We start from the raw sequence: 20585 nt of genomic DNA on the forward strand, positions 1-20585 counted from the left end.
GTGTCATCCAAAAATTCTCATTTTCACTAAAACTTGTCAATTAAATTAATGAAGAATGTGTATTCTTTGATTGAAAGTGTTATCATATGCTAAATGGAGGAGAGAATCACATGACCCAGGGAGAATGTGTATATATTTGCCACTAATCTTATGAAACACTACACATAGTGAGCAAGCACACTGAAAATCCACAATCTCTAATCAAATTTAGAAGATTAAGACCATTTTTATTTCTAAATACTTTTCACAAATTGGTCACTAACGTTCTATAACAAAGTTTTCATGAAAAAGAGAACATAGCAGAAAACTAGGAAAAATTAGACTCCACTTTGCTCTCTTGGCACAACTTTCAGAAGAACCTCTTTTTCAGGTTGAAGAAGTCCTTGTTTTTTGAATGTTAAAGGGATCTGTAACAGTGAAACAAACACATGAAGAAATGACCAATGTGGAATCAACAACACAATGAAAATGTATAGCAAAGCCAGTAATTATTTACAAATATATGAAAACTGTCTTAAATGCAATATGCCTCAAATTGGTTATAATTACTTTTTAAGTGTGTAAAAATTGGGTAGTGAAAACATTAATCCATCTGCTCAGTTAAAACAATAATTCATGAACACCTGTTCTGTACCAGGTCTAAGAAAAAACCTCATTGATATTTTTATTTTGTGTATACAACTTAAAGTAAATATAATAAGTTTTAAAGTCTATTTTGTGAAAACCATAAAAAGTTAATTTTGTGTTTGTTGAAACTTACAAGAGAACTCTGTGCAGGTACTACACATTTCAAATATACGGATGGTGCTTCACTTATAGAGTCTAGTTACTCCTGCCATGTAAACCTATTCAGTTTGATAATGGAAAGAGACCTTCAGGATAATTATGCTCTGCTTTGCTTTTTCTGACATCTCTTCTTGGCTTTCATTATAGCATAGCGGGAACTTCTGAATCCTATAATTTTTAAGTAACACGTTACACAATTCTCACTAGTCACATTCTTCAATTTTTGGGAACCTCCAACATAATAACCTTCTGACCTCAGGATATGGAGAGGAAGCAAATTCTCATGAAGTGTGAGTAATATTACCTGAGAAGGCTGGGGGCTTACAGAAAGTATCAGCCTCATTTCAGATATGCCAGAATATCCAGTATCTCAGAGTTATGGCCCTTTATCTATACTTTCAGAGGATCTATACAACTGGCCTGAAGCCACAAATAAAAGGAAGCCAACTCTATTCTCATCTCCCATACAGAAACCCTACTGAAAGAGAGGAAGTGCATATTCAGTGCATGAATCATGGAAACAGATCACTGTCATATCATGCCAATGGGATGATTGCACCTTATAACTGTTCACAACTTGTCCCAACTGCAGGTGATTTAAAACAATTTAAGCATTCCTCAACTGCACAGAGATCATATATAATAATGCCTTACAAACCTGCAAAGAGTTTTGAAGACACTTTACACATTGTCTTCATAAATTTAAAACTCCAATTGTAAAGGATCCTAAAGTTGTATAAATGGCCTGATCCATAGAACAAAGGAATGATTAACAAACCACCATGGACTTTTATTTAAATAGTACCCTGGGTTTAGTAAAAAACCTCTTGGTAAATCATTATTTGTATAGAAAGATTTGTCTTACCTGTGTTTCCTTACATGTTTGGAAGGAGAAGTTTTGTAAGACTCTGATGATAGCAAGTTTCATGTTCAGGAGAGCAAACCTCATGCCAATGCAGTTTCTGGGTCCAGTCCCAAAAGGCAGGTATATGTAAGGATCAATATTGTTCTTGTTCTTCTTACTGAATCTGGTTTCATAATAGCACATAAAAAGTCAGTGAAACATGAATACCATAATATTTACTGGTTTGAGAATGCCACTGAGACTTCTGCCCCCAAAGAGTTGTATACAGATGATTTTGTTTTCCAAACATTGAAAATTCTCTTTGTTATTGCTATGAGAGTTGCAAGCTAAAGATCATTTCTATTGGCCTTCTCCTACATGAGTTTCATTCTGGTTGAAACAAGATAAATCTGTGAAAAAAATATAAGCTTTCAAATTCAAAATGGTATTCCTGTCCAGTAAGGGTAGACATTATAGCATACTTGGAAGACACTACACCAGAGTGGGTTTATTTTCCCAAAGTATTTTTACCTTTCAGGGCAGAACTTCTCAGGCTCTTTCCAGTATTTGGGATCTCGATGAAGAGCATAGATTGGTATCAACACTAATGACCCTTTGGGAATCACCACTCCATTGATTTCAACATCTTTCTTACAAGTTCTCTCAAGTCTACCAGCAATTGGATATAATCTGAGAATTTCATTCACCACCATATCCAGATACTCCATCTCCATCAAGACATCATAGGTGGCAGGTGTCTAGGAAGAAACAGATTTTCATGAATTATGTTTTGGTATTATATTTCATCTCAGATTGTGCAGTACTAATAAAGAGTCAGGAAATCCAAAGAATAACCATGTTGGTAAAGGGCCTTAACATTAGTAAATCATTTGAATAACTGTCAGGTTCATTGACCTGCTTAATGGCCCACTGACAGGTGTAGAGTAGTTATGCATATAGGTGGTCCTTGGGACATACTGCAGCCCAGACTCTGAAATCCTCAACATTAACATGTACTACTTTTCCTTCTCATGTGAAAATACATGGCAAATAGATCTTCAAGGAAAATTTGCGGAAGTCACTGTCATCCTGTAACAGAGAGGCTATATGTCTATACAAAGGGAATAGAAGTTGCAAAAGAGAAAATCCTTCTTCCTAGTTGAAAATTCCCGTGTGACTGATTTTAATTGCATTGAAAAAATTGCATAACTCTATATCATATAAGAATAACAGCTACACTTTTTATCACATGTAAAAATAGATAGTACTATATCAAATATAAACTCCATAGATAATTTGGGGCATAACTACTACTTACTTTCCCGATGTGACATAAGTTACAATTGAGGCTACTAGAGTGTTGGGAGCCACAGCCCTGAGCCCGGTCGCCTCACTTGGCGGACGTGAGGCCTGTAGTAAAGAGTGAAGCCTGAGGTAGATTGCCCCTCCCATCGAGCACGTTAGTTTCCTGCTTACCGCGTAAACAACCTGCTCAACAATATAGTCTGCCTGGCAACTGATGATGTTAGCCAATCAGCTTGCCTTGCTTACTTTAACATGATTGGACACTGTACCCGTATATATACCGGTGCCACCCCTGGGCGGAAGAAGAAGCCAGGTAGAAGCCCAGAAGTAAAAGCCCAAAAGGAGCCGCGGAGAGCGGACCGGTAGAGGCTTTGGGGCAGACTGAAGCACAGAAGGAGCCGCGGGGAGCGGACCAGAGGAGGCTTCAGCTGGGAGAACCCAGGGCAGGCTGTACGGAGAAGGAAAATAAAAAGAAAAGGTTGTCCACTACCAGACTTTGTCGTGTGTCCTTCCTGCCGGCCGGGAGCGGACATCGACATTTGGAGGTCCGCACGGGGACTGATCACCCCCGAGACGTGGAAGTGGACAACGCTCCAGTACAGAGCTGCGAGACAGGTGAGTTGGGGATAAGCCTGGGCTCTGGGTGGCGCGCACCTACAGGGCTTTTAGACTCCCCTCAGGCTCACGCGTAAGTGGCGGATTCCTTGGGCCTCACGCGGTGAGTAACATATTAAAAGATGGGAAACATGTTAGGTAGCAACACTAAGAGCGAGGGTGGTTGTGGAGAAAGCTCTCAAGAGCTTACAAAAGTACGCAGGGTATCTGAGCAGGCCCAGTCAGGGAGCTCCCGAGAGGGGTCCGTCAAGGGGAACAAGGATGCTAAGGAGGAGGACGGGGCTCTAGCCTCGGAGTCGTCTGACTCCGAGGACGAGGGAAAGTTGAATGGCAAGGAGGCCAAAGAGACCAGCTGTCAGGAGCCTAAGTCGCTCAATAAGGAGTCGCAGGGTTCTTTTCCAGCGTTGCCCCGCGAATTGCGCTCTGCTCAACCTGGTCTGCGGAGGAGTAGAGAGCTCCTGAGCGCTCCCCGGCGCGAGAGGGAGGCGAAGCCTTCCGCCCCACCTTGGGGGCCGTTTCCGGAGGCGATCCCTCGCCACGAGGTGGCCGCCTGGGAGCTCCCTCCCCTTTCGCCAGAACAGGAAGTGATGCACGGGCCCCCATTTTCCGCCCAATCACGGCCGCTGTCTTATGCTCCGCCGCCGGCGGGTCGGTATTTTTACAGGCGGCTTTGGCAGGGGGGACGCTTGTCTCATGAGGTACATCCACCTGGGATAGATAGTGGCCCCTACGGGATGTTTCCTGTACAAGTAGCTATGGGCCAGGGACGCAATGTATGGGAGCCTTTTGAGATAAAGCAGATTAGAGAACTTAAAAATGCAGTTACAACCTTTGGGCCGACTGCGCCTTACACCATTGCCATGCTGGAGAACCTGTCTTCTGGGCCCCTCACCCCCGCGGACTGGATTCAGCTGGCAAAGGCGTGTCTGCCCTCGGGCAGTTACCTGGATTGGCGAGCCTGGTACGCAGAGTTCTCTGCAGAGCAGGCTGAGAGAAACGCCGGTCGAGGAAACGGGGGCTGGGGATTTAGCTTAGCGGCATAAGCGCCTGCCTTGTAAGCAGGCAATCGCCAGTTCGATCCCTGGTACCAATAAAAAAAAAAAAAAAAAAAAAAACGAAAAAGATAAAAATAAAAAATAAAAAACAAAAAGGGGGAGTAGGCCAAGGCCTGGCCCCAAAGGCACGATTATCCATGGCACTATTCACACACAATTTTTTAAATTTAAATAATGATAATCGCTCCCCAGCTGTGGAGCACTGCAACCCTTCCCCCAACCATAAAGGGTGGGTGAAGTGAAAAGATGTCCTGACAGGACAATGGATGGGCCCAGATCCAGTGGTCAGCTGGAACCGAGGCGCGGTTTGTGTTTTCCCACAGGAATCGGGACGAGAACCACTGTGGGTACCGGAGAGACTGACACGGGCGACAAAGCCCTCGACTGAAGATCAGACCTGCCCTACCGGAGATCCATCACAGACCAACCAATAAGATGAATAGAAATAGCGGTAGCCCGAAATGGACAAGAAGATCCTCAGGCATATGCATGGCTTGCTCAATTGGCCCACGACCGAGTCTAGATATGGCGGGCATCCCTCATTCTCCTCCATAAGGTGACAATACACAGCAGGGTAGGTGAGTCAATGACGGGTAAGAGCGTGCCTCCCCAGCGCGACTCAACCTAAGCCAGGCCCTACCCCATCCTGCACGTAAGCCGCTGGACTGTTAGATGCTGCCCAGGTCTAAATTTCTCTCCGAGGGGATTTCTTTACGGAGAGAAAATGAGTGCAAGCTTGTGTGCATCCAGGTTCCGTCCAGTTTGTGCCTGGCCCTAGAAAAAGGACGAGGGCCTCAGGGCCTTGGCAGACCATGGGACGGCCGACCAGGGTCTAAGCCAAGGACCTACGGTGGGCCTACGCATAGGGCATAAGCCTCTGCACCCAGTCCAGGAAGGGCTACGATGCGCACATTCATAAAAAATAAAAAAGGGGGAGATGTTGGGAGCCACAGCCCCGAGCCCGGTCGCCTCACTTGGCGGACGTGAGGCCTGTAGTAAAGAGTGAAGCCTGAGGTAGATTGCCCCTCCCATCGAGCACGTTAGTTTCCTGCTTACCGCGTAAACAACCCGCTCAACAATATAGTCTGCCTGGCAACTGATGATGTTAGCCAATCAGCTTGCCTTGCTTACTTTAACATGATTGGACACTGTACCCGTATATATACCGGTGCCACCCCTGGGCGGAAGAAGAAGCCAGGTAGAAGCCCAGAAGTAAAAGCCCAAAAGGAGCCGCGGAGAGCGGACCGGTAGAGGCTTTGGGGCAGACTGAAGCACAGAAGGAGCCGCGGGGAGCGGACCAGAGGAGGCTTCAGCTGGGAGAACCCAGGGCAGGCTGTACGGAGAAGAAAAATAAAAAGAAAAGGTTGTCCACTACCAGACTTTGTCGTGTGTCCTTCCTGCCGGCCGGGAGCGGACATCGACACTAGAGCACACAATTTCAGTTCTATTTTAATGTCTTAAGGAGGATAGAAGCCACACTCACCTCAATATCTATGGGTAGAGCGGTCTCCTGCTTGGTGCTTCAAGAGTTCACTGTGACCTGGGAAGAACACGGTTTGTGCCCACCTCAATGCCTAACTAGCCATGTCGTCCCAAAGTCTTTTTACTCCACAAAATGTCAGTTTAAGAAGAGATTTGAAAAAGTATGAGAATGATGTGGCTATCAATTTGTTTGACAATGGAGAGGATTTATTTTATAGGTTAAGTGCTTGGGTCAGGAGTCAGACAGCATGGCTCACAGTTCAGACTCTTCACCTCTAGCTCTATGAATGTTACATGAGAATTTGTGTACAGAACTGAGCCAGTCTGCCCATCTCAGTCAAGACCAGTATCATCCAGCCTGTTTAGCTGCCGCGCCTGGCCACAGGTCTGCAGAGGAGGAGCTGGGCAGATCTGGGGTGCCCTCACTGGCCTCTCTGCGTGTCTGGAGGACTCTGGATTTCTGCGCCCAGACTGCTGGAGTTCCCTCAGGCTTCCAGGTGCAGTGAAGGAGAGAGGTGGGTTTAAGGCTTCCACATCAGCCTCCCCATTCCCGGCTTCATTTGGAGACCTGCTGAGCTCCCAATAGGTGGGCTGGCCCACATTACCAGCCTAGCCCAGCCTGTTTAGCAGCCGCGCCTGGCCATAGGTCTGCAGAGGAGGAGCTGGGCAGATCTGGGGTACCCTCACTGGCCTCTCTGCATGTCTGGAGGACTCTGGATTTCTGCGCCCAGACTGCTGGAGTTCCCTCAGGCTTCCAGGTGCAGTGAAGGAGAGAGGTGGGTTTGAGGCTTCCACATCAGCCTCCCCATTCCTGGCTTCATTTGGAGACCTGCGGAACTCCCGATAGGTGGGCTGGCCCACACTACCAGCCTAGCCCAGCCTGTTTAGCTGCCGCGCCTGGCCACAGGTCTGCAGAGGAGGAGCGGGGCAGATCTGGGGTGCCCTCACTGGCCTCTCTGCGTGTCTGGAGGACTCTGGATATCTCTGCAACCAGGGAGGGTCCACAGGTTCCTGAAGCACTGCGACCTGTGGTGAGTACCCTAACCCGGCTGCGATTGAAGAACTGTGGAGCTTCCAAGGGGCAGATGGGCGCACAGTGTCCCTGAGGCCCAGCTTGTCTGGAAGTGCGGAGTTCTGAGCAGGCAGAGGAGGGCCACTAGTTCTGTAGGCCTAATGGCTTGGAGTAGCGCGGCGCCAGAGTCCTAGTAGCTCCAAACATAGAAGGGGATTTTCAACAGACCCTGAGGAAGCTTTCAAGTAACACTTGAAACACAGAAATATAGGAAAATGACAAAACGAAAGACCAAATTACAACCTCAAACCTCCAGCCCATCTCAAGAAACCCTAGGAGCGATGTATATAGAAGAAAATATATCCCATCCACCTCATATATCGGACACAATAGCCACTGAAATTGACAAGCAACTCCAGGAAGCTTTAAAGAAATTCAAACTCGAAATAATCTCCCAGATAAAAGAAGAAATGATAAAAGAAATGAAAGAGATTCTAAATATATCTAAAGAAAACACAGATAAAAAATTGGAGGAACTAAACAAAAAGATAGAATCCCTAGACAAGCAATATAAGAAACAAACAGAATACATAATACAGATGCACAGAGATATACAGGAAATAAAAAACTCCACTGAAAGTTGTAAAAACTGCCTTAATGAAAGTGAAGATAGAATTTCAGACCTTGAAGACAGGATTGCAGCTAGTGAACAGGAAAGGAAAGATCTTTTGAAAATAACAAGGAACCAGGAAACAACAATTCAACAACTGCAAGACGATGCAAAGAAGAATAACATAAGAATGATAGGGATTAATGAAAGAGAGGGAGACAACATGAAGGATGTCAGGAGGATATTTAGAGAAGTAATAGCTGAAAATTTCCCAAGCATGAGATCAGAAACTGACATCAGGATCAGTGAAGCATATAGAACTCCAAACAGTCATAACCAAAATAAAACTACACCCAGACATATAATAGTCACCATCCCAGAGATCCAACACAAGAATAGATTATTAAAAGCTGTCAGAGAGAAAAGACAAATCACTTATAAAGGAAAACCTATCAGAATCACAGCAGACTTCTCAGCACAAACGATAAAGTCAAGAAGAGCATGGAGTGAAGTATTCCAGATCCTAAAGCAAAATGATTTCCAACCAAGACTGATATATCCTGCAAAACTATCATTCAAAATAGATGGTGCAATACGATACTTCCATGACAAAGAACAGCTGAAGAACTTCATGAACACCAAACCAACCCTGCAAAAAATATTGAAAGACAGTTTAGATACACAAAGGAAAAAACCACTAAGCAAAGCAAATAATTAAACAGAACCGAAAGATAAAGATGCAACAGCAGAGAGATAACATTCCTACAATTAACCAGCATTTAACAGTAATAACCATTAATGTAAATGGTCTCAATGCACCAATCAAAAGAAACAGACTAGCAGAATGGATCAAGAAACAAAATCCAACCATATGCTGTTTACAGGAAACCCATCTAACCCAGAAAGATACTCACAGACTGAAAGTCAAAGGATGGAAAACAATTCTTCATGCAGCAGGAATCAAAAAAAAGGCAGGAGTAGCCATTCTGTTTGCAGACAACGTGAACTTTAAACCAACAATGACCATAAAGGACAAAGAAGGTCACTACATACTCGTAAGGGGAAAACTCCAAGAGGAAGAGATAACTATCTTAAATATATACGCACCAAACTCCAGAGCACCCAGTTATATAAAACAATTATTAACAGAAATGAAAACTCAAATTATCAGTAACACAATTGTAACAGGAGACCTTAATACACCACTGACACCAAGGGACAGATCAACCAGACAGAAAATGAGCAAAGAAATAACAGAACTGAATCACACCTGTGAACAAATGGGTTTGATAGACATATACAGAATGTTCCACCCAACAACATCAGAATACACATTCTTCTCAGCAGTACATGGATCATTTTCTAAAATAGACCATATATTAGCTCACAGAACATATTTAAGCAAATGCAAAAGAGTTGAAATCATCCCTTGCATATTATCGGATCATAGCGCTCTGAAATTAGAAATTAATGACAAAGGATACTGCAAAAATTCCGCAAACACATGGAAACTAAATAACACACTCTTGAGTAATCAGTGGGTCACAGAAGAAATTAAAGAAGAAATTAAACAATACCTAAAAGAAAATGAAAATGCAGATACAACTTACCGGAATCTGTGGGATGCAATGAAAGCCGTTCTGAGAGGAAAATTTATTGCACTGAGTTCCCACATCAGGAAAACAGAACGAATACAAGTAAATAACTTGATGCTACACCTCAAACAGCTAGAAAAAGAAGAGCAAGTCAAGCCCAAAGCCAAAAGAAGAGAGGAAATTATAAGAATCAGAGCAGAAATCAATGCAATAGAGACTAAGAAAACAATCCAAAGAATCAACGAATCAAAGAGTTGGTTCTTTGAAAGAATAAATAAAATCGATAAGCCCCTAGCCAACCTTATTAAAAAAAGGAAAGAAAAAGCTCAAATTCATGCAATAAGAAATGAAAAAGGAGAAATCACTACAGACCCAATAGAAATACAGAGGATCATCAACACCTATTTCGAAAACCTCTACTCTCAAAAGTTTGATAACAGAAGAAATAGACAGATTCTTAGAAGCATATGAAGTACCAAAGCTAGATCAAGAGGATATAAAACTGTTGAATAACCCAATCTCTGCTAATGAAATTGAGAATGTAATTGGGTCCTTGCCCACCAAGAAGAGCCCAGGCCCAGATGGATTCACTGCAGAATTCTACAAGAAATATAAAGAAGACCTAATGCCGACACTCCTCAAACTATTCAATGAAATTGAAAGGGAAGCAATCCTTCCTAAGTCATTCCTGGAAGCAAATATTACTCTAGTACCAAAACCTGACAAAGACCCAACTATAAAAGAGAACTATAGACCGATCTCCCTAATGAACACAGATGCAAAAATCCTCAATAAAATATTGGCAAATAGGACCCAGCAAATCATCAAGAAGATTATACACCATGACCAGGTGGGATTCATCCCAGGAATGCAAGGATGGTTCAACATACGCAAATCAATAAATGTAATCCACCATATCAATAAAGCCAAAAATAAGAATCACATGATCATCTCTATAGATGCAGAAAAAGCCTTCGATAAGGTCCAACACTTATTCATGATAAGAACTTTACAGAAAATTGGAATAAATGGTCTTTACCTCAATATAATAAAGGCCATTTATGACAAACCAACAGCCAGCATCATACTAAATGGCCAAAAATTGAAAGCCTTTACTTTAAAATTGGGTACAAGACAAGGATGTCCTTTATCACCACTCCTATTTAATATACTACTGGAAGTACTAGCCAGAGCAATTAGGCAAGAAAGAGAAATAAAAGGGGTAAAGATAGGAAAAGAAGAAGTTAAATTATCACTGTTTGCAGATGACATGATACTCTACATAGAAGACCCCCTAAACTCCATTGAAATACTCTTAGATACAATAAATAAATTCAGTAATGTGGCTGGATACAAAATCAATACTCAGAAATCAATAGCATTCCTATACACGAACAACAAAATTACAGAGAGGGAAATAAGAGAAACTGGACTATTCACATTAGCAAGCAAAAAAATGAAATATTTAGGAATTACTCTTACGAAAGAAGTGAAAGACTTATACAGTGAAAATTATAATACACTGAAAAAGGAAATTGAAGATGATCTCAGAAAATGGAAAGACATCCCTTGCTCATGGATAGGAAGAACAAACATTGTGAAAATGGCCATTCTCCCAAAACTGTTATACAGATTCAATGCAATCCCAATAGAAATACCATCAACATACCTTATAGATCTAGAGAAATTGCTCCTAAATTTCATCTGGAACCAGAAGAGACCTAGAATCGCAAAGGCAATTCTAAGCAGCAAAGACAAAGCAGGAGGCATCACAATCCCTGACTTGAAGTTATACTACAAAGCAACAGTAGTAAAATCAACATGGTATTGGAATCAAAACAGAGCTGAAGATCAGTGGAATAGATTAGAAGATACAACCACAACTACGAACACACTCAACCACCTTATTTTTGATAAAGGAGCCAAGCAGGTTCACTGGAAGAACGACAGTCTCTTTAATAAATGGTGCTGGAAAAACTGGCTCTCCATTTGCCAAAAACTAAAGCTAGACCCATGTCTATCACCATGTACTAAATTAAAATCTAAATGGGTTAAAGATCTGAATATTAAAACAGAAACACTAAATCTATTGGAAGACAAAATAGGTAGAAACCTTGGAGACATAGGAGTAGGTAAAGAATTCATGAACAGGACTCAAACCGCACGGGAAATACTTCCCAGAATCAATAACTGGGACCACTTCTTATTAAAAAGTTTCTGCATGTCAAAAGAAATCTCCAGCATAGTGAAAAGAAAACCCACAAACTGGGAAAAGATTTTAGTGAACTCTCTCTCAGACAAGGGCCTCTTGTCTAAAACATATAAAGAATTAAAGAAACTCAGACCTCCGAAATTCAAAGATCCAATCCAAAAATGGGCATCTGAGATGAATATGCAATTCTCAGATGAAGAAATGCAAATGGCAAATAAATACATGAAAAAATGCTCATCATCATTGGTCATTAGAGAAATGCAAATTAAAACCACACTGAGATACCATCTCACTCCTGAAAGAATGGCCAGGATCAAGAAAACCGACAACAAATGCTGGAGAGGCTGTGGGGAAAAAGGAACTCTCCTGCACTGCTGGTGGGAGTGTAGACTGGTACAGCCTTTGTGGAGATCTGTCTGGAGATTTCTCAAAAAGTTGGGACTGGAAATCCCATTTATTCCAGCTATTCCACTTCTAGGCATATTCCCAGAAGAACTGAAAGCATCATACCACAGTGATATATGTGCACCTATGTTTATAGCAGCACAATTTGTAATCGCCAGATCTTGGAAACAACCCAAGTGCCCATCAACTGAGGAATGGATAAAAAAGTTGTGGTATTTCTATACAATGGAGTATTATTCAGCTATAAAGAAGGATCACATTGAGATATTTATCAATAAATGGGCACAGCTTGAGACCATACTCATAAGTGAAATAAATCAATCTCGCATGTGTGAATACCGAATAGTTTCCCTAATGTAAGTAAAGATTCAAATATATAAAAATATGTGGTAATCATGATTCCCCATTAGGTGGCCTTGAAGCCTTATAAAGTTTTCACTCATTAATTAGAAAGGCTTTATTCTGGGCTTCTTGATATGAAAATATTTGAAGCTAGAGTATATGAAGTTTTACCCAAATATTTCAAGGAAAAAGACACTATGGTAACTACTATTAAGTCAGGTTATAAGGTGGTGAAGTACTAGGTTATTGAAACAGTCATGCTGTGACCTCTATTGTTATATTGTTATGTCCTGTTTTATCTCAATCTCCCCCTTATTGTTTCAAAAAAAATTATTTAGTCATTTCTTATGTTTGTCTTAATTAAAGAAAAAATTCAAAAAAATTAGGATATATAAATAGTAACTCTTTTCGATTTCCTATTAACTTGTTTTGAAGTCCTGTAGTACTCCCACGATCTTGTCTTGACTGATTAGACTCTGTTCCATTCTATATGATAGTATCAAGTTTGAAGACATAGGCAACTACTTTGAAGACAATAAGATTCACTAAGATACCCATTCTGGTTTGACTATTGTCTTCTTTGGAAGTCCTGTAATGTTTACAACGCCTAAGTTTTATTGGTCTTGTTCTCTACTGTTTTGTCCAACTTTATAATATCTAATAAGATAGACAATTCTTTTTAAGGAAACAAGGGACAACGTTGATAACCATTGTTGATAAACTTGTACTCTGTTCTACACCATGTGCTACGTCTATCCTTGGTATTGACTGACAGCTTTGTTTTGCCATATTTGACTGTATTCTTCCCCCCCCCAAAGAAAGTAATAAGCACTAAGGAGTAATAAAATCCAAGATGTGTAAACTTTGTTGTAAAAAAGAGAGGGAAAAAAAAAAAAAGAAAAGGAGCTCTAACGGATATAACAGCAAGTGTGTTTGGGGGTGTTAAATAGCTGACTTTATCAATGTTTTTGGAACATTGAACACAGCTGTTTGCAGTCTCCCTGTTTGAATGTCCACCTTGTGTTCTTTGATACTGTGATTTGAGGAACTATTTTCAAGAAAATAGTGTGTAATCTACTAGCAGGTAATTTCTTACTGTTATGGTTTTTTGTTTTGTTTTGTTTTGTTTTGTTTTGTAGTTCTGTATTGCGTGTACCCTTACGCCGCTTTGGTTTGTTTTGTGTTTTTCTCTTTTTCCTCTTAAATTAAAAAAAAAAAAAAAAAGACCAGTATCACTCAGTGTATAGACAGGACAAGTATGCTCAACAATATCAATGAGTCAACTAATCAGATACTTGCCTGAAAATGCTCATAAATGTAGAGATGTAGACGTTTCCTACTAGGTATTATCATAACATAATCAATACAACAGATTGATGCATTTTAAGGAACTGTACCAGTGCATACATTTTATTCAGCATTTTTTCTCTGCATATCATTTATTAATGAGTGAAGACAATCTGTGTTTAGAATTTTGGGGACAGTGATTGCACTGGCTTGTATTTAGATGCTTCCTTGTCAAAACCTCACGAATTGATGGAGCTTTTAGATGCTGGCTGACTCTAGGGTTTGTGACACCTGGATTAAGATGATGTGGTATTAAATTAGTTTGATGAGTGATTTAGCGTAGTGGTAGGTGTGAATAATGGCAAGGTCCACCCTTCATATAGGTGACATCACCAAAATTCTCATGGTCTGGATGGGATAAGACAGAAAGGGAAGCTTACTGCTGCTCACTGCTCTTGCTTTCCCTGACATGGAATGTTTCCTCTGCCAGACCACTGTGTTTGGGAGCCAGCTGCCTAGGCAATGAATCTCTACAAACTGTGAGCTGAAATAAACCTTTCATCTCTTAATTGATGTCAAGTATTCAGTCACAGTAACAACAAAAAAAACCCAAGACAGATTTTGGTTCTAGTAAAGTGGAGTATTTGCAACTGAGCCATGTAGTTCAGGAGCCTTTGGAACTGGCATGAAGAAAGACTATGGGAAAGCTCAGAAATTCTGGAAGTAGTTATAGAATACTGTGAGCCAGGCTTCATAGGAGATTCTGGTCAGAGTTCAGAAGACCAGAATTCTGACTGCAATGCAGCTGGGGAAAACCAGGTTGAAGAAATTTCAAATAAGAAAGACTCTATAGGCAGCTTCTCTTCATATCATGTATGTATGCCCTGGCTGACATGTTTCTCCTGTCCAGAGACTCTGCCTGAGACTGATATTAAGTGTGGCAGACTTATGAATCTGGCAAAAGAAATTTCAAGATAATCTAATGCTGAGACATGTCTACTATTGGGGACTTTTAGCCAGATCTATGCTGAGAATGAAGAGGCAAAAAGCCCAATAGAATGATTTTAAAAGGTTTATGTGTGACCAGAAAGGAAGTCTAGAAAAGGTGCAGACTGCAAAGCGTCCCAGAAAACAGTTTTGTTGCTGAAAAGATTAACATTTAAAAACTAAGTGCTTTTGAACTCCAAAACAGAAATAATAGCCCAAGATTCAATTATTTTCAGCCTCAGTATTGTAAAAGTGAAAGACTTCTGGCTCCTGAGAACTGCTGAGCCCTGCCTGTGCTCTCAACTCTAGAGTCTGGGTGGCCTGGGGTGAGTGTCCCCACACCATCATGAGCCCTAGGGGTTTAAGATCCTTGCTCCCACTGGAACTTCATGGCTTCTTGACACATTGGACTAGCTCAGTAGGTCTTGGGCCTGCCTGCACCAACTTCCTGAATTCCTGCTGTGCTCCTCCAGCTCTGGGGTTTTTGGCCTGCTTGCTCTCTCAACTCTGGAGACGGGGCAGCCTGAGGTGAGTGTCCCTGAAACATCACAAGCTCTGGAGTTTGGGATCATTGCTCCTACCAGCCAAAGAACTTCACAGCTTCCTGCCACACGCAACCAGTTATGCAGGGCTTGGGCCTGCTGGCCCCTCCCCCAGTGACCCTCTCTTAATACGGGGAACTGGGTGGCCAGAGTGACAGGAGCTGAGGGCATAAAAGAGGATTTCCAACAGGCCCAGGGGAAGCCTTGGAATAACACTTGAAACACAGAAATATAGAAAAATGACAAAATGAAAGACCATAATACAACCTCATATCTCCAGCCCATCCCAAGAAACTTTAGGAGCTATGTATATAGAAGAAAATATGTGCCATACACCTGAAATACCTGAAATAATAGCAACAGAATTAAAGAAGCAACTTCGGGAATCTTTAAGGCAATTCAAACTAGAAATAATGTCCCAGGTAAAAGAAGAAATGATAAAAGAAATAAAAGAGATGCTAAACATATCTAAAGAGGACACTGTTTAAAAATTATGGGAACAAAACAAAAAGAATCCCTGGATGAACAATATAAGAAACAAACAGAATACATAAAGCAGATGCAAGGAGATATACAGAAAATAAAAAATTCCATTGAAAATTTTAAAAACCGCCTCAATGAAAGTAAAGATAGAATTTCAGACCTCAAAGACAATATTGCAAAGGAAAGGAAAGATCTTTTAAAAATAACAAAGAATCACAAAATAACAATTCAACAGCTGCAAGATGATGCAAAGAAAAACAACATAAGATTGATAGGGATAAATGAAAAAGAAGGGGAAAACACAAAGGATGTCAAAAGGATATTTACAGAAGTAATAGCTGAAAATTTCCCAAACAAGAGAGTGGAAACTGACATTGGGATCAGTGAAGCATACAGAACTCCAAATAGCCATAATCAAAATACAAATCCACCCAGACATATAATAATCACCATCCCAGAAATCAAACAAAAGAACAGAATATTAAAAGCTGTTGGAGAGAAAAGACAGATCACCTATAAAGGAAAACCTATCACAATCACATCAGACTTCTCAGCACAAACAAAAAAGTCAAGAGCATGAAGTGAAGTATTTCAGATCCTAAAGGGAAATGAGTTCCAACCGAGACTGATGTAGCCTGAAAAACTGTCCTTCAAAATGGATGGAGAAATAAGATATTCCATGAGAAAGAACAGCTGAATAACTTCATAATCTCCATGACAACCCTGCAAAGAATACTGAAAGAGAATTTAGATACACTTAGGAAAAAAACACTAAGCAAGGCAGACAATTAAACATAATGGAAAGAGATAGAGGCAACAGCAGGAAGATAACATTTCTTTTTTTTTTTTTTTTTTTTTTTTATCGGTACCAGGGATCGAACTCATGACTGCCTGCTTGCAAGGCAGGCGCTTATGCCGCTGAGCTAAATCCCCAGCCCCTATAACATTTCAACAATAAACCAATATATAACAGTTATAACCATTATATAACAGTTATAACCATTAATGTAAATGGTCTCAATGCACCAATTAAAGGAAACAGACTGGCAGAATAAATTAAGACACAACATTCAACCATATGCTGTTTACAAGAAACCCATCTAACCCAAAAGGATACTCACAGACTGAAACTCAAAGAATGGAAAACAATACTTCATGCAACAGGAACCCCCAAAAAGCAGGGGTAGCTATTCTATTTGCAGACAATGTGAATTTCAAACCAAGAATGATCAGAAGAGATAAAAAAGGTCATTACATACTGGATAGAGGAAAACTTCAAGAGGAAGAGATAACAATCTTAAATATATATGTACCACATTTCAGGGCACCCAGTTATATAAAGCAATTATTAACAGAAATGAAAAACCAAATTAGCAATAACACAATTATAACAGGAAACCTTAACACACCATTGCCATTAGGGACAGATCAACCAGACAGAAAATCAGCAAAGAAATAACAAAACAGAATCACACCTGCAAACAAATGGACTTGGTAGACACATATAGAATATTCCATCCAACAACACCAGAGTATACCTTCTTCTCAGGGGTACAAGGTACATTCTCTAAAGTAGAACATTTAGTACCTCACAGAACATATTTAAATAAATGCGAAAGAGTTGAAATTATCCCATAGATGTTATCACATCATAGCACATGAAACTAGAAATTAATGATAAAAGATACTGCAAAAACCCCACAAACACATGGAAATTGAATAATATACACTTGAGTAATCAGTGGGTCACAGGGTAAATTAAAGAAGAAATTAAACAATACCTACAAGCAAACAAAAATACAAACACAACTTACTGGAATCTGTGGGATGCAATGAAAGCTGTCCTTAGAGGAAAAATTATTGCACATAGTTCCCACATCAAGAAAACAGAATGAATACAAATGAATAACCTGATGTTACACCTCAAACATCTAGAAAAAGAAGAGCAAGTCAAGCCCAAAGCCAAAAGAAGGGAGGAAATAATAAAAGTCAGGGCATAAATTAATGCAATAGACACTAAGAAAACAATCCAAAGAATCAATGAATCAAAGAGTTGGTTCTTTGAAAGAATAAATAAAATGATAAGCCCTTAGCCAACCTTATTTTAAAAAGGGAACAAAAAACTAAAATCCATGCAATAAGGAATGAAAAATGTGAAATCATTACACACTTTGTAGACATACTGAAGATCATGAACACCTATTTCAATAACCTCTACTCTCATAGGTTTGATAACACAGAAGAAATAGACAGATTCCTAAAAACTTATGAAGTACCAAAGCTAGATCAAGAAGATATAAAATGATGGAATAAGCCAATTTCTATTAATGAAATTGAAAATGTAATTAAGTCCTTACCTACAAAGATCTCAGGCCCAGACATATTCAATGCACAATTCTACAAGAAATACAAAGAAGACTTAATGCTGACACTACACAAAATTTCAGTGAAATTGAAAGAGAAGCAATCCTTCCTAAAACATTCCTGGAAGCAAATATTACTGTAGTACTAAAACTGAGAAAGACCCAACTAAAAAACAGAACTACAGGCCAATCTCCCTAATGAACACAGATGCAAAACCCCTCAATAAAATACTGGCAAAGAGGATGCAACAAATCATCAAGAAGTTTATACACCATGACCAAGTGGGATTCATCCCAGGCGTGCAGGAATGGTTCACCAAATGTAAATCAATAAATGTAATCCACCAAATAAATAAAACCAAAAGTAAGAATCACATGATCATTTCTATAGATGTAGAAAAAGCTTTTGATAAGGTCCAACATTCATTCATGATAAGAATCTTACAAAAAAATTGGAATAAATGGTCTTTTCCTCGATATGATAAAGGCAATCTATGACAAACCACCAGCCAGTATTATACTAAATGGTCAAAAACTGAAGGCCTTTACCTTAAAATCAGGCATAAGAGAAGAATGTCCCTGATTGCTGCTCCTATTTAATATAGTACTGGAAATATTAGCCAGAGCAATTAGACAGGAGGGAAAAATAAAAGGGGTAAAGATAGGAAAAGAAGAATTTAAATTACCATTATTTGCAGATGAAATGATACTCTACATAGAGACCCCCGAACTTCCATTGAAAAACTGTTACATACAATAAATAAATTCAGCAATATAGCTGGATATAAAATCAGTACTCAAAAATCAGTATCATTCCTATATACTAACAACAAAATCACAGAGAGAGAAATAAGAGAAGTCACAACATTCACACTAGCAACAAGAAAAATGAAATATTTAGAAATTATTCTTACAAAAGAAGTGAACAATCTATACAGGAAAAATTATACGCTGAAAAAAAATTGAAGAGGATCTCAGAAAATGGAATGACATCCCTTGCTCATGGATAGGAAGAAAAAATATTGTGAAAATGGCCATTATACCAAAACTGTTATACAGATTTAATGCAATCCCAATGAAATTACCATCAACATACCTCATAGATCAAGAGAAATCACTCCTAAAATTCCCCTGGAACCAGAAAACTCCTGGAATAGCACAGACAGTTCTAAGCAACAAAGGCAAGGCATAAGGCATCACAATCCCTGGCTTGAAGTTATAGTACAAAGCAACTGTAGCAAAATCAACATGGTACTGGAATCAAAACAGACCTAAATATCAATGGAATAGATTAGAAGATACAGCCACAACTATAAACACACTCAACCACCTTATCTTTGATAAAGGGGCCAAACATGTTCACTGAAAGAACGACAGTCTCTTTAATAAATGGTGTTGGAAAAACTGGCTCTCCATATGCCGAAAACTAAAACTAGACCCATGCTTATCACCATGTACCAATTTAAAATCTAAATGAATCAAAATCTGAATATTAAAACAGAAACACTAAATCTATTGGAAGACAAATTGGGTAAAAACCTTGAAGTTATAGAGGTAGATAGAAAATTCATGAACAGGAATCAAACCACACTGGAAATACTTCCCAGAATCAATAACTTGGATCATGTCTTATTAAAAAGTTTCTGCACATCAAAAGAAATTTCCAGCATAGTGAAAAGAAAACCCACAAACTGGGAAAAATTTAGTAAACTGTCCCTCAGACAAAGCACTTCTATCTAAATCATATAAAGAATTTCAAAACATCAGATCCCCAAAATTCAAAGATCCAATCCAAAAATGGGCATCTGAGATGAATACACAGCTCTCAAATGAAGAAATATAAATGGCAAATACATACACGAAGAAATGTTCATCATCATTACTCATTAGAGAAATGAAAATTAAAACCACACTGAGATTCCATCTCATTCCTGAAAGAATGGCCAGAATCAAGAAAACTACCAACGACAAATGCTGGAGAGGTTGTGGGGAGAAAGAAACTCTCCTGCATTGTTGGTGGGAGTGTAGACTAGTGCAACCATTGTGGAGGTCACTCTGAAAGATTTCTCAAAAAGCTGTGATTGGACGTCCCATTTGTTCCAGCTATCCCACTTCTAGGCATATTCCCAGAAGAACTGAAAGCATCATACCACAGTGATATATGTGCACCCACGTTTATAGCAGCACAATTTGTAATAGCCAGATCTTGGAAACAACCTATGTGTCCATCAACTGAGGAATCAACAAATAAGTTGTGGTATTTTTATACAATGGAGTAGTAAGTATAAAGAAGGATCACACTGAGATATTTATAAATAAATGGACACAGTTTGAGACCATACTCATAAGCAAAATAAATCAAACTCACCTGTATAAATACTGAATAGTTTCCTTAGTGTAAGAAATGATAAGAATAGATAAAAGTATGTGGTAATCATGACTCCCCATGATATTGCTATGAAGACTTATAATGTTTTTGTTCATTAGTTGGAACGGTTTTATTCTAGGTTGTTTGATTTTATTGTCTGTGATGGTATGAACAGCTATTTTGAAGTAAACAAGACATTATAATAGCTAGTGCTGATTTAATAAAATCCTGTTTTGAAGTCCCACCAATTTTTTGTTCTTCTGTCTCCATCGGTTTTATCATGTTGTATCTT

At 39.7% G+C, this 20585-nt stretch overlaps 1 protein-coding gene across 1 annotated transcript in view; it reads right to left on the bottom strand.

Annotated features, from left to right (window-relative positions):
• Nucleotides 1–206: 206 nt before the first annotated feature.
• The window catches only part of LOC100734717 (cytochrome P450 3A9-like), a 44820-nt gene continuing 24441 nt past the window's right edge, over nucleotides 207–20585 (bottom strand). The window contains exons 11-13 of the mRNA XM_003469878.5: nucleotides 2162–2388; nucleotides 1652–1814; nucleotides 207–407 (exon numbers count right to left, since the gene is read on the bottom strand). Coding sequence (XP_003469926.3) covers nucleotides 318–407; nucleotides 1652–1814; nucleotides 2162–2388 — 480 coding nt within the window. The 3' untranslated portion in view covers nucleotides 207–317. The remainder of the gene's footprint in view (nucleotides 408–1651; nucleotides 1815–2161; nucleotides 2389–20585) is intronic.

Source organism: Cavia porcellus, unplaced genomic scaffold (assembly GCF_034190915.1).
Source record: "Cavia porcellus strain 051 isolate PalLab524CR breed Dunkin Hartley unplaced genomic scaffold, mCavPor4.1 scaffold_23, whole genome shotgun sequence".
In the NCBI taxonomy this organism is placed as follows: Eukaryota; Metazoa; Chordata; class Mammalia; order Rodentia; family Caviidae; genus Cavia; species Cavia porcellus.